This window comes from Bos indicus x Bos taurus, chromosome 23 (genome assembly GCF_003369695.1).
Source record: "Bos indicus x Bos taurus breed Angus x Brahman F1 hybrid chromosome 23, Bos_hybrid_MaternalHap_v2.0, whole genome shotgun sequence".
NCBI lineage: Eukaryota > Metazoa > Chordata > Mammalia > Artiodactyla > Bovidae > Bos > Bos indicus x Bos taurus.
In genome coordinates this window covers 7,724,958-7,740,305 of record NC_040098.1, presented here as the reverse complement: position 1 = coordinate 7,740,305, position 15,348 = coordinate 7,724,958, and the positions used below count along the sequence as shown (strand labels likewise).

Sequence of the window (15,348 nt, the reverse complement as noted above, 5' to 3'; positions counted from 1 at the left end):
CCCACTCTGGGCCTCTCCTGCTCAGTCCACATCTGTCTCTCTTCTCTCTGTGCCACCAGCCTGCCCACCAGTGCCCACGGCTTTCCCCTCACTCAGGTTCTCGGCACAGGAGAACCTCGTACTTTCAATGAATGTTTCTCGTCTCCAAACCGTTGCCAGTACCTCTCCCATCCTCATCCACAGACTTCTGATCATAGCACCATAAATGAAGCATTCCTGGTTTTATGATTCTCACAGTGATTCACACCTGAGCTATTTTAATTACTGAGGGTGCACCCTTGAGTGGAGAAGGCAATGGCACCCCACTCCAGTACTCTTGCCTGGAAAATCCCATGGACAGAGGAGCCTGGTGGGCTGCAGTCCATTGGGTCGCTAAGAGTCGGACATGACTGAGCGACTTCACTTTCACTTTTCACTTTCATGCATTGGAGAAGGAAATGGCAACCCACTCCAGTGTTCTTGCCTGGAGAATCCCAGGGACGGGGAAGCCTGGTGGGCTGCCGTTTATGGGGTCGCACAGAGTCAGACATGACTGAAGCGACTTAGCAGCAGCAGCACCCTTGAAGCATTCGTATCCTCCTTATTGTTCATTCATGATGCCAGCTTGATAATGTAATGAAAGCACCATGAAACTGTGAAAATTTGTTATCAAATAAGAGAGGGTAAAATGGTTAGTAGAGACCAGAGACAGAAAAATTGGAAAGAGAAATATTCCAAGCAGAGTAAACACCTTTGTTGTAAGCACTCACTTACACATGCCGGCTCTTAGTGGGAAGCTCGTTTGCTTGTCTGAACTTTGATTTGCCTGTGACCTTCTGGGGCCACTCAAGGAGAAGAACATGCATTCTTTTCTTTGTTGCCTGAGAACGTGGACCTGTGCTGCTCAGTCAGGAACTGATTAAAACTTTGTGTTTTAGAACAGGAGACTTTTTTCTGTGGTATGTTCCACTTATTTGTCTTATGGACGAATCAGTGAGCAGGGAAATAGGTTTCTCCCGCTTCCCATTATAGAGAGGGCAGCTAGTGTTATTGGAGGGACTGAACCTTTTATGTCATTTCATGTTTATCATCTGTGCACTGTCCAGACAGTGGGATGTGGACATCAGCTTCCCATTTTGTGAATCAGCGTTCTAAATTCTTGACTCTCTTTTGAATTTCATCGTATGTCTATCTGAAAATCATTCAGAGAGTTCGAATTGCCAGTTGAACAGTGTGGGAAGTCTTTTTTGAAATCTGCCAGGGCTGCCTTGCTGCGGGGGATGTTTCCTCCTTTGCCTCCAAAAGTAGACCAAGCTTTTTCTTTATGGACATGTCCCTTTTGCTCTGACGTATTGTAGACTTGTACGAAGGCGGGAGGAGAAGGGGACGATGGGACGAGATGGTTGGATGGCATCACCGGCTCGATGGACATGAGTTTGAACAAGCACTAGGAATTGGTGATGGACAGGGAGGCCTGGCGTGCTGCAGTCCATGGGGTTGCAAAGAGTCAGACAGGACCAAGTGACTGAACTGAACTGGTCCCAGTTCTGTGTACTGGTTTCCTGTCTTTCAGCCTTTCCCCTGGCCTTAGGCTTTATCTGGAGTTAGCCTTCCAGGACCAAGTGCCTCCAGAAGATACTCTCTTATCTGCCTGGACTTCTTCCCCTTCACACGTGGTCTCTGCGCCTGGACTGCCATGCGGGCCCCTCAGCATGTTGTTTTCTTTCCCCACAGCACTGGCAGCATTGTAGTGCGACCTAGCCCTGGTTCCCACTTCCCGGGACTTTGTTTCACTTTGCTCGTTAAAATATAGCTTCACAGATGTTTTTTGTTTGCCGGTTACCTGAGAATTTATTATCCTGTGATTCTCTAACGTGGGTGTGCCTTGGAATTTTCCTGAAAGAATGTTATTAAGTGGTAGTGGCATCTGGGAGCTGTGCAGTGTTGCCAAAATGTTTCCTCATCAGTGAACTGGAGATGAAAAGCCTTCCCTCGCTGGCACGTGTAGCAATGCAGTTAAACCAAGTGCGCAGCTGCTCAGCCCTCTGCGACCCCATGGACTGCAGGCCTCCAGGCTCCTCTGTCCATGGGATTCTCTTGGCAGGAATACTGGAGTAGGTTACCCTTTCCTTCTCCATGGGATCTTCCTGACCCAGGGATTGAGCCTGCATCTGCTGTGGGTCCTGCATTGGCAGGCAAATTCTTTACCACTGAGCTACCTGGGAAGCCCAGTGAAATAAAAATGTCCAGGAAAACTCTAATTTGAAAAGATACACGCACCCCCATGGTCACAGCAGCACTTCTTACAATAGCCAAGACATGGAACAACCTAAATGCCCATCTACAGATGACTGGATAAAGGAGGTGTGGTGCGTGTATAAAGGGGCATAGTACGCAGCCATAAAAATGGAAATAATGCCACTATAACAGCATGGACTGACCTAGAGATCACAGAAGTGAAGTCAGACAGAGAAAGAGACATGGTGTCTCTTATATGTGAAATCTAAGAGGACGAGACAGTTGAACTTGATTTATATAACAAAAACAGACTCACATACACAACACAAATGTACAGTTACTAACAGAGAAAGTAGGGTGGTGAGGAGGCACAGATTAGGAGTTTGGGATTAGCAGATACAAACTACAGAAACTAGATAAACAACAGAGACCTCCTGTTTAGCGCTGGAAACTATATTCAGAATCTTTTAATAAATAACTAGAATGGAAACTAATCCGAAAAAGAACATGAATGTGTGTGTGTAACTGAGTCATTTTGCCGTACATGAGGAATTGACACAACATTGTAAATCAACCACACTTCACTTAAATAAAAAAGTGTGTATATCTAGCCTCAGTTCAGTTCAGTTCAGTTCAGTCGCTCAGTCATGTCTGACTCTTTGTGACCCCATGAACCGCAGCACGCCGGGCCTCCCTGTCCATCACCAACTCCTGGAGTCCACCCAAACTCATGTCCATTATGTCGGTGATGCCATCCAGCCGTCTCATCCTCTGTCGTCCCCTTCTCCTGCCCCCAATCCCTCCCAGCATCAGAGTCTTTTTCAATGAGTCAACTCTTTACATGAGGTGGCCAAAGTACTGGAGTTTCAGCTTTAGCATCATTCCTTCCAAAGAACACCCAGGGCTGATCTCCTTCAGAATGGACTGGTTGGATCTCTCGTTTCCTAGGCAACCGCTAATCTACTTTCTGTAATTTTATTCATTTTTAAGTGCATGCTTGTTATATTGTGGGCTAATAGGATTGTTATGTTTTTATGGTACATTGAAGGTATTTTGAAATGCAGTTCTAACGTTTTTAGAACTAAAAAGAGCCCTTCGATCATTTAATGCTTATTTTTTACAGAAACAGAGGACTAGGGAAGTCATGTGATTCCCCTGGGGACATTCCCATTCCACACCTCTTTACCAAAACACAGTAGAAAAAGTATCTTGTTAACACTTGTTTCATCAGCAGTTCTTATTTTTGAGTGTTTGCTGAAACCCTTTCAAATTCAAATTCTGGATGTGAGATATGATCCTTTGAATTCTCTGCTTTAGCTAATGGATCTTTTTATTCTTCTGTGAATATTTCTTGAGTCTTTTCCCTTTAACTTTCTTGTGTGTTAAAAGTCATGTCTTAACCAAAGTTTATCCAGTATATTATTACATTTTCTGTTTAGGTTTCCTTTGGAAAAATCGTTACTCTGTGGTGAATCATAGAGTTTTATAGAATAGTCTGGTTTTTATACGTGGTCTTCTGTGGTACCTCTGAGGCCCCTACCTCATTTTATAGTAGACCATTTAATCTACCAGATTTTACCCCTTCCAAGCCTCTTTTCAGTGTGATTTTTGCTGCTCTTTCCATCTACCAGTGGAGACTTATTTCCCCATTCCCCTCACTATGGCAGAAGTGACATGGTGCAGATTTCAAGGTTTCGGCTCTGAGAGTCCTCCCGGACTCTTTGCCCCTTTTGAAGGCTGGTCTGAGAACCGCTGGATCATATGGCAAAGGAACGAGGCCTGTGGAGAGCAGAGGAGCTCCCGCTGGGTGTTGGCACAAGTAGCAAACCATGAGCTGAGGCTGGGGTGGTCTTCCTGCGCCTCTGACCCGCTCGCTGAGTGAAGCTGCATGAGTGAGCTCAAGTGAAAACAGCAGGCCCACAGAAATGTGAGAAATTTCAAGAAATCGTGTTGCTTTTGAGTCACTGAGTTTGAGATGGTTTGTTGTGCAGCAGTGACCGTTCTACATAGATGTTAGCTCTGTAGCGATGTTGAGATGACTACAGAGTATGACCTGAGTGGAGTCCTTGGCTCACTGCTGAGCACAGAGAATCCCACAGTAAATAAAGGGTGACGGTTAATGGCTGCAGCGTGGTCATTCTAACGTTGTTGTTTTGGTTGCTGCTGGCCTTGTTGTTTCTCCTCCTGCAGACGTGATGCCATTGCTTTTCATTACCATCACCTCTGTCAGGGTGAGGCATTCGATGTCATTGGTCCTAATTGGCGTTTTTCTTTCTGATTAGTCAGTAGTTTAAAACTTTTAAAACTTCTCTTATTGTGAAATAAAACACACATATTAATAGTGCACAAAAGCATAAATATACAGCTCACAACAAATTATAAAATGAAAACCTGTGACTAGCAGTCAGGTTAGAAGGTTTAGAATTGGCAGGACTCCTGAAGCCCATCTCATGCCCTTCCTGATCATGTTTCCCTCACGACTGGAAGAAGCCGCTAACTTGATTTAATACGGATCACCTCTTTGCCTTTTTCAAAAATACTTTTTACCACTTGTGTATGCATCTCTAAACAAAGAAGTTTAGTTTTGGTGATTTTTCTACATTATATAAACGGGGTAATATAGTGTGCCTTCTTTGGTGTCTGATTTTATTTGCTGAATATTATTTCTAGATTTCTCTGTACTCCAAGAGCAAGTGTTCATTTTCATTGCCATGAAAAATTTCATTGTAAGAATACATTTCTGTCAGATGTCCTATTGATGGGTATTTGGGTTATTTACAGTTTTGGGCAATTATGAATAATTCTGTCAAGCACATTCAAATATATAAAATATACTAGAATAATATGTGAATTTTTTTTTTAAACAAGTATGCAAAGTACATACCTAGAAGAATTTATCTGGGTAACAAAGTCATGATCACTTTTTATAAGTCTCATAGTGAAGAACATGGCCAGGTGATGAAAATGATAGATACTGTAACATGATTATTCTCACCTGGAGATTAGAACCACTGGTTTACAATATCTTTGCCAAGCTGGTTGACCACAAAGGCAGTTCAGGTCTTTGGGGACAGGGATGTGATGAGACTTAGGTAGGGTGGGAAGGGGTCAGCGTTTAGTTGAGGGGTTGAAAAGTGAAAGCAGTCACTCAGTCGTGCTCAGCTCTTCGCAACCGCATGGACTGTAGACCAACAGGCTCCTCTGTCCATGGGATTCTCCAGGCAAGAATACTGGAGTGGGTTGCCATTTCCTTCTCCAGGGGATCTTCCCGATCCAGGGATCGAACCCAGGTCTCCCACATTGCAGGCAGATTGTTTACCACCTGAGCCACCAGGGAATCACAGCTGAAGGGCTAGAAGCTGCCCAGAAGGAAGTCTGTGAGTTCATCTGGTGTCCTGACAGCTCAGAGTCAGACAGCTTTTCAGGAGGTTAATCCCATTCTTTATGCTGTCCTCCCCAGGTGAGTCTGCAACAATGGTTCATCTTTTCCCCACCTTATGGGGAAGTTTGGGGAGACCGTTGATCCTTGGCCATATGGTGATAGCAAAGGACGCAGCTCTCTTAAGACTCAGATTTCCTAAGAAGGGAGAGGAACTAACACTTTATCAAGAGAAGGGAAAAGAATCTCGTTAGAAATGGAGAATGGGAAAAAGAAACATTCTGTTCAACCAAATTAAAGACTCTGTATCTACTAAAAACAATGGTGGCTATAAGAAGACTGTGGCGCGGCAACGCAGGCCAAGGCAATTTGGGTTTCTTTGCATGTAACTGTACAGAATGTGCTCGGTGTGGGCCAGGGCACTGTAATCAACATGGTGCGGTTGAAGAATGGTGTCTGTGTGCCCCGTCACGCGATCGCCCTGCCCAGGCGCCCTGCCAAGACTGCCGTGGGAATTGTTCCTGTGGGCCCTGGCTCATCCCAGAGAAGGCAGAAGGGTTTATACAGTTTTGGAGTTTTCCTCCGTGACTGTCTGCAAGTGCAACACTTGAAGATTTAAGCAGTCTTAGTGATATTGTGTCTCTCTTACAGATTGTAGTTGATTTAAAGCATTTGAATGCCAAATTAGGGTCCCCTCAGGATAATGAGGGAAGGATTGAGGAATCGCTGTTTTCATTGTGGGATGCTGTTGGATAGGGCTGTTTCTCTATCTGGTCTGTGTGTCCCCAGTTGAATAAAGTAGTATTTGTGACAGGTCCTTTTTGAGGATGTTTTTAACATGCAGAACAACTTAAATTTGCTTGCTTGAAATTAGGATTTAAAGTTAGGATTAGGAATTTCTGTTGAACATTGGGATTCGGAGCTTGTCATTTCCACAGGCATAAAACTAGCTTATTATCCACTGATGATTTAAGTCCCTGGTTGACTTGGTTTCTTGTATTATTTCTGAACGGTCCTCGAATGTATGGATTAGGTGATGGCCTTTGAGCTGTAGCTTTCCTGGAAAACAAAGTGAGCTTTTCATGCCTGAGTAAGCACATCGATGCATTATGAAACTGTCAGACTCTTTGAACAACTGGCATAAGCTCTGTTATTCAAATGTGACTCTTTTGAATGGCTTTTGTGTCAGCTAATGCTTTAGTATAACCCACATAAAGAAATTTCCGAATCTTTCCTTAAGAAATTAAATTTCAGCCCTATGATTGAAGAACTCAAAAGGATTAGTCCTTTTGTTGAGCATGCTCATTATTATATATAGCTGATTGGTAGCATTCATTTGATGAGATTCGTAGTTCATATTAAAGTATCTTTTTTGTTAAAAAATAAAATTGTTCATGCATTTCCCTTGTCTCTTGGCGTAACTTTCCCCGCTGTGTTCTCTTCTCAACAGGTACATGTGCTTTTCCATAGTGTACCTGCTATTTTGTCTTCTTTTAAAATTATATTTGTATTGTCAATCTCTTTGAAGTTCTCTGGTGTTTATAGTAATCTTTGGTTGCTTAATATTGAGTTCTTAATAACATGCTAGTCATTTCTCTTATTTGATATGCTTTTCATTTCTAGTGATAAGAATGCAGAAACATACTGTGTACCATAGCTGCTTTTTCTTATTTTCAATTATGTTACTAGAACAGATGCCCAAAAGTGTTGTTACGATGTCAGTGGACTTGAAAACTTTTTATGTTTTGTATTGCCCCATTGATTTCCAAAAGATGATGCCTTCTTTTTGATTATGTAAGTTACAATCCCTTTTACTAAAGGAAAAAACCAACAAAGCTTATTAAATGTTGGCAGCCTTCACAACTATCATTTGGAGTACCCTGTTGTCTTGGTGGAGATGTTTTCTTTTGTAAATTCAATTTCTATTTTTAGCAAGGTAATATATGCAAATAATTTTTTAAAAATCCCATAAATCTCTTGTCCTCCCCTCCGCCACTCCAGTGTCTTGCTTTTGAGAACCCCCAGCTCTGGGATTTCTGTTAACATTTGCTTCCACATTGCTAAATGGCTTGCTTTTACAGTTTGATTTTTACCCAATACTATTTAGTTGTTTACTGATTTCCTTCTGTGGAAGATGAGTCTTTAGCACTTATGGTTTCTTTCCTATCCTCTCAATATTGACATAATGTAAAATTTGTTTTTAACAATTTATAAATATTAAAATATTATGACTGCATAAATATTGTTCATAATCACATCTTGTATTTTGACTATATATCTTCTTTTACGCTGTATTTTTTTTTCTGGAATTAATAACTCCTTCCTTTTTTTGCTTGCTTTGTTTTCTCTATTTCATTTTCTAATTTGTCACCAAGTAAATTTCCTGATACTTCCAGACATGTCAGATAATCCCTCACATGTGTCTTTTTTTTTTTTCCAAGCTCTCCTCTGAGAGCCCTGGTATTTTCTTCAGTGTAAGCTGGCTGCTCTCGGGACCTGCTGCTTGGCTGCCGTCTTGGAATGCCTTCACTGTTTTAGCCTCTGTCTCCTTCTGTTTGGCTGATTCTCTGGTTTCTGAATCTCAGATCTTCCTCCTTTTAGATTTGCTTCCACATTTTGATGGATTCTTGGGAAAGGTGCAAGGAAGATAACTCTTTTGAGACCATGTATGTCTGAGAATGTCTTTTATTCATTCATCATACCTGATCGATAGTCTGGCTGGGTATGTGAGTGGGTTGGAAATGTTTTCTTGGAATTTTGAAGGCACTGCTCTGTTGCCTTCTTACTTTCAAGGTTGCTGTTGAGTCCAGTGCCACTTCTGAGTCCCAATCCTTTGTTATTGCCCTCTTCCCCTTCTCTCCACCCTTCAGCCTCTGGAAGCTTTTAGAATCATCTTATTTCTGGAGTTACGAACTTTTATCATATTCTTTGCTATTCCTATATGTTTTGTTTCATTCGTGTAACTGGCCACATGGTGGGCCTTTTTAACCTGGACACTTATACTCTGCGGTCTGTAAGTTTCTATCTTTGGAATATCTGTTCATTGGATCTAGTACCTTGCAACCTTATCCTCTAATTTTCCTTTTTTTTTCCCCCTATTCTGTCTCTCCATCTCTTTGTCTTTCTATTGTCCCTTCTGGGAGATTTCTAGCTTTATTTTTCATCTCTTTTGTTGGATTCTTACCTTGATGCTGCACTAGTTTTTAATTTCTTAGGGTTTATTTCTTCTTATTTTATGGCTGTTTCACCTCGTCTTATTTATCCGTGTCTGAAGAACCTTGGCTTTGTTTAAATGAGATTCAGGCACCTGAATTAAAAAAGAGAACTGAAGCTCTGAGTGCCTGAATGGGGCTTATAACCTGGGGCTTCCCTCTTGTATAATCTGTGTCTGTTAGTCTGTTTTCTTGCTGAGAAGCCCGGCTGCAGGGAGAAGGGAGTAGATCTCATGGAGCAGGCTCTGACCCCCTTCCCTGTTTCTGGTTGTGTGCCTCATCCCTGATTTTAGCTGGTCTTAGAGTCAGCTCTTCTGGAGGAAATTTCCAGTCCCCTGCTTAGTTGTGCAAGCCAGAGGAGGGGCTTTGGGGACTTAATGGTCTTTATATCCAAAGTGAAAGTTGCTCAGTCGTGTCTGACTCTTTATGACTCTGTGGACTATACAGTCCATGGAATTCTCCAGGCCAGAATACTGGGGTGGGTAGCTGTTCCTGTCTCCAGGGGATCATCCCAACACAGGGATTTAACCAAGGTCTCCCACGTTGCAGGCAGATTCTTTACCAGCTGAGCCACAAAGGAAGCCTGAAAATACTGGAGTAGGTAGCCTGTCCCTTCTCTGGTGGATCTTCCCAACCCAGGAATCGAACCCGGGGTCTCCTACAGTACAGGCAGATACTTTACCAACTGAGCTCTCAGGGAAGCCCCTTCCTTCAGAGATACCTGTACCTAATCTCCACAGGCTACTCACTCCACAGGCTTAAAGTTCAGCTTTGTTTTGACTCTTTTATTCACTGCCATTTATTCATCTGTTTCCTTGCTTCAAGGATTTTGTCACATGTCTAGTTTGCTTTTCATCTCCTCTCATCTTGAATTGTCTTCATCCCTTTATTTTGTATTTTTATGTCTATGTCCATCTCCCTATAAATTCCTTTAATGCTATTTTAGTACAGTTTTTAAAGGGTGTGGGGCAGAAGGCATTTGCCTTATGTGCCATGTTTAAGGCAAGGATCCAGTGCAGGCTCTTTTTTAGATTGACCAAAAATATTTCCTTTTCTCCTACACACACTTGTGGGATATTTATATATTTTCTGATGCACAGGAATTTCTTTTGAAATGTTTAAGAAATATTTTATTCTAATTTTCAAATATCTTTACTTAACATAGAAGGTTTCATACCAGTTTCTGTAAGTAGAAAATGTGACCACCTACTGGATACTGTAAAGGAGGCATTACTATTCTCACTGAGTTACTTGTTCATTGTGAAAATTTTTTAATTTTGAAATAAGTGTTGCTTGTGCACAGAAATGTCTTGTGTACCTCGTTTACCCCAGCGGTTACGTCGTCGCATGACTGTGGTACAATATTAAGATCAGGAAAGTGACATTGGTGCAGTCCTTGATAATTTTTAAAAGACATTTAAAAACATTTTATTATTTTATCTTTGGTTGTGCTGGGTCTTTATTTGCTGCGCGGGCTTTTCTCTAGTTGCGGCAAGTGGGGGCTGTTTTCTGGCTGTGGTGCGTGGGCTTCTCATTGTGGCAGCTTCTCTTGTTGCAGAGTGTGGGCTCTAGGGTGCCCAGGCTTCAGTAGCTGCGGCGCGTGGGCTCAGTACTTGTGGCTCCCGGGCTCTCAAGCACAGGCTCAATAGTTGTGGAGCACGGGCTTTGTTGCTCCACGGCATGTGGGATCTTCCTGGATCAGGGCTCAAACCCGCATCTCCTGCAATGGCAGGCAGATTCTTTACCACTGAGCCCCCAGGGAAGACCCTAGAAGACATACTGTTTTAGATTTCATATTGGGCAAAAAGTTTGCATTGCAAATATCTGTGAGACCTACATAAACCTGTTTTGTCTTTCAGCAATTTTTCCAGCTAGTCAAGTTACGAAAGCTTGGACTGAGTGATAACGAGATCCAGCGACTCCCTCCAGAAATAGCCAACTTCATGCAGCTGGTGGAGCTCGACGTGTCCCGGAATGGTAAGAAGAAAATGGTTCCACGTGAACCGTCCGTTTGTCTCTTCCAATGCTGATGTTCGCAATTTTGAGTAAATGTGGCTGGATGAATGTTCAGGAAGAAAGCTATGTATATGTTTGGGATGAAATTACTTCCATTATCGAATAGTTTGCCACAAAACAAATTTTAGGTGCTGATTTTCTTCCAGTCAGTTCACCCTGATTCACAGCGGTGGAGAGGGGCCTGAGAACTCGGCAGCTGTCCCCTCATTTGATGGGAGGAGACACTGAGGGCTGGGAGCGTGGTCACTTGTCCAGACCTCTGGGGGCTGCTGTGGTGGGAGCCTTGCTTGGGGAAGGGCTGGTCTCTCCTGGCGGTGGCCCGGCGCCTCAGCTGCTCCCCTGAGAACCTGCCTTTCTGCTGCAGTGAATGGACCTGCCTGCCATTTCAGGCATTTCTGTCAGTCTTATTTATTTCTGACTGCGCCCTAGGTAGGCCTGCCCACTTGAATTTGTGTGGCGTGTTTGTGAGTTTATTTTGATTTTCAGATTCCATTGTGATGTTGCCTCCTTTTAATGGAACGGCCTGACAGGGTGTTTACATCGTGTTTAACCTTTCGCTTTTAAATGGGTACCTGGTTTCACCTTGCGTCTTGTAGCCTTGGAGCATTCCCGGGGTAGACTGGTCCCGTGGCTTGCTGGAACATGTTTGATTAATTACCTCAAGGTAAAGTGGCAGCTCCCAGGGACCCTGTCTTTAGCGGTGGCATTCTGTTCTTGCGAGGACTCTGGTCTAATGTCCTGAGGATAAGCCCACATGTGCTCTGTTTATAACAGCGATAGTCTGTTCTGCCTCACCTATTGCACGCCTGCTTTGTGTTTTGTTTTGCTTTCGTACAAGACTCTGTAGGTTCCTTCTCAATGACCCTCAGGTCTGGCTCTTTCAGTGTGGTGTCCTCTGCAGAAGCCCCCAGCTCTGGATATAGTATTTTCCTGTGGGTCCTTGTTATAAGGCAGCAGTGATAATCAGTACTTCATTGAAAATGTGAAGAAAACAATGCTTTCCCCTCTCCCCCCCACCCCCCACCTTTTAAATTGCCGCTCCCTCTCAGATCCCGTAATTGGAAACTGTCTTTAGGCCGAGTCATATGCTCTTGTCATAGTGTCTGCTTTTGTTTGTCATGAGAATTATTTCTTCCCTTGAAAGTACTACAGAAAGTGAAAAAATTACTTGGGGGGCTTGTTTGTCTTCTTTGGTTGCAGGGGAGTCGGCTCTCCTCAGGTAAAAGGGATTTGGTGGTGAGAATGGGGGTGGAGCTGGCGTTCTGAGCGTTGTGCTGGGGCCCACACCCGACACTACGCTAGGGCTTTCGTGGCCTCTCTTCTGTCTGTGGGTGGTCTGTTCCTCCCTCCACGCTGACCTGCTGTCTCACCACCAGCCTCTTCAGTCTGTCTGTTGTGGTCTTCTGCCCTTGTGGCCGCATCTGACGGCCATTACTGAGTGAGGCCTGGTTGACCCAGTGCATCTTTCTAAGGCAGCCGTTAGCCCCAGCTCCAGGTCACTGGCTGCCCTAGACACTGGCTGTCCTGCAGCAGAGGTGGGCGGCAGTGCAGAGCACAGTCAGCCTCCCCTTACACTGCTGTGCAGCGGGGGGACCTCTGGCATTCCCCACCGCCCCCCCGCCCCGCGTCTGAGGTCCGGCATCTCCCTGGTCTGAGGTCCGATATCGCCCGGGTCTGAGGTCAGGCATCCCCCGGTCTGAGGTCCGGCATCCCCCCGTCTGAGGTCCGGCATCCCCCGGTCTGAGATCTAGCATTCCCTACTGTCTGAGGTCCGGCATCCCCCCGTCTGAGGTCCGGCATCCCCCGGTCTGAGATCTAGCATTCCCTACTGTCTGAGGTCCGGCATCCCCCTGTCTGAGGTCCGGCATCCCCCGGTCTGAGATCTAGCATTCCCTACTGTCTGAGGTCCGGCATCCCCCCTGTCTGAGGTCCGGCATCCCCCCCAGTCTGAGGTATGGCATCCCCCGGTCTGAGGTCTGGCATCCCGCCTGTCTGAGGTCCGGCATCCGCCTGTCTGAGGTCCGGCATCCCCCTGTCTGAGGCCTGGCATCCCCCACCGTCTGAGGTCCGGCATCTCCCCCGTCTGAGGTCCGGCATCCCCCCCAGTCTGAGGTCCGGCATCTCCCCCGTCTGAGGTCTGGCATCACCCCCGTCTGAGGTCCGGCATCCCCCCCGTCTGAGGTCCGGCATCGCCCCGTCTGAGGTCCGGCATCCCCCGCGTCTGAGGTCCGGCATCTCCCCAGTCTGAGGTCCGGCATCTCCCCCGTCTGAGGTCCGGCATCACCCCCTGTCTGAGGTCCGGCATCCCCCCCGTCTGAGGTCCGGCATCGCCCCGTCTGAGGTCCGGCATCCCCCGCGTCTGAGGTCCGGCATCCGCCCCGTCTGAAGTCCGGCATCCCCCCCGTCTGAGGTCCGGCATCCCCCCTGTCTGAGGTCCGGCATCCCCCGGTCTGAGGTCTGGCATCCCGCCTGTCTGAGGTCCGGCATCCCCCGTCTGAGGCCCGGCATCCCCCACCATTCTGAGGTCCGGCATCCCCCCGTCTGAGGCCGGGCATCCGCCACCGTCTGAGATCCGGCATCCCCCGACGTCTGAGGTTTGGCACCCGCCCCATCTGAGGTCCTGCATCTCGCCTGCCTAAGGTCCGGCACCCGCCTGTCTGAAGTCCGGCATCCTGCCCGTCTGAGGTCCGGTTCTCCCCTGCCTGAGGTGCATGTATAGAAACTGCTCTCTCTCGTCTCAGCTGTGCTCTCAGCGGTAAAGACTGGATGGCTGTGAACTCTGCAGCGACTTTGAAAAATGACCGCTGAAATCACACAACCCAAAGAAATCAGATAGCCTTTTTGAAATTGGCGTTAAGAAGAAAAAGAAGCAGGGGTCCAGAAATCCTCGAGAAAGAGGAGACCTATTGGCTTCAATTACTTGGGAGCTGAGGAAAAAACCGAGCTGGAAGGTTGCAGTCCCGTTACTGACTCTTGTGGGAAGACGTGCTCCGTATGAATTCAGTGTTGTCAGGGGCCAGTTGTACTGGTTCCCACATCAGCTGTGTCTTTTGAAACATTCAGAGGAAGAAAGAAGGGCTACGTGCCTCTCCTCACGCACCCATTTATACCTTCCAGCGTGGATAGGAGGACATGAGCTGTCACTGAAGCCCAGTCAGGTCCCAGTGTTTGCTTTCCCAGGGAGAACCTTCCCTCCTGCAGGTCTGGACTTTGGTGATGGATCCTGCAGGTCTGCCCCCTTTTTATCAGGCTCTTGTGGAAATGCTGGGGGATTTAACCGCCTGCTTCTCCTAACGGCAGAGGCTTGCTCTGGTGTGTGCACATGTTCGTGTGTGTGCGCGCGCGCACAGTGGGAGGTCGTGGAGGAGGCTTTTTTGTGGTGGTGAAAAAGCTGCACAGATGACAGAGCGGAGAAGGGTCACGGTTTTACCATCACCAACGGGATCTTGGGTCTTGAGCTGTTTCCAGACCAGGCAAATCTGCCCGTGTCTCCTCTCATTTTTTCTGGCTGATCAAATCCCATGAGTGTGAATTTCCTAGGCAGGTCAATCAAAGTGGTAGAGTCTGCAGCCTGAGAGGCCACGTGGGGACCCCCACTTTTTCCAGATGCGGGCTTTTGTAAGGGTTTGGGGCTTGTATCTGGGGGCCCATGTGAAACTAGGCTCCTGTAGCCCCCGCAGAGGTGGCCCGCCCAGTGATCAGGGTCCTGTGTGTCCCTGAGCTGTCGCATGGCTGTGGCTGGCGCTGACCACTGTCAGGGTAGAACCTTTCCTGGCGTCCTCAGTCTCTGACTGTCCAGAGAGCATCACTGACCGTGGACGGAGGCACCGGAGAGGGTGGTGTCAGACCCCTGAGGCCCTTTGGATCAGTGCTCGTCAGGCTTGAATGTGCCATGGATTAACCGCAGGGTTTTGTTAAAATGTGGATTCTGATGCAGGCGGTCTGGGGTGGGTCTGGGGATGCTGCATTGTTCAGAAGCCCCAAAGGGATGCCAGACACACTGAGGGTGGGGTTTTGGCTGTCCCCACTCCCCGGCTTTCTCCTAACATCCCCTCAGCAGCTTCCTGTGGCTTTCAGCACAAATTCACTTAGCTTCTGTCGACCCCACACCTTCCCCGTGTGGAAGGTGGGAAACCTTCAGGGTTTAACCTCCTGGCTAAAGGGTGAGATGCTAGAGCTGACTGAACAAGTTGGCTTTGATTCCAGGAGCAAAACGAGCCCTTTCCTGATGTTCCCTTGCTCCAGGGAGGGGACCAGCGCTATAGGTTTCAAGTTAAGGTCTGGTGCGGTTTCCTGTGGTGAAGAGCACACTACACTTTCATGCCTGGACTTTATATGTGTTTTCTCTGTTCACCAATTCTTAGTGGTTGGAGGCGAATGCTTTCTGGATACGTGAGAAAAGGCACTATTCCGTCTCACTGTCCACGAATCGGGGACAGACTTTCTTAATGCATCATGAATCTTGCCCAGAGGGTTAGCAATTCACATTTTATAGTCCATGCTGTAATTTGACTTACATCACAG

At 46.4% G+C, this 15,348-nt stretch overlaps 1 protein-coding gene across 1 annotated transcript in view; it reads left to right on the top strand.

Moving 5' to 3' along the window:
* Nucleotides 1–15,348, top strand: part of LRRC1 (leucine rich repeat containing 1) — a 135,167-nt gene that overhangs the window by 39,756 nt on the left and 80,063 nt on the right. Inside the window, exon 2 of the mRNA XM_027524203.1 lies at nt 10,668–10,785. Within this exon, the coding sequence (XP_027380004.1) occupies nt 10,668–10,785 (118 nt within the window). The remainder of the gene's footprint in view (nt 1–10,667; nt 10,786–15,348) is intronic.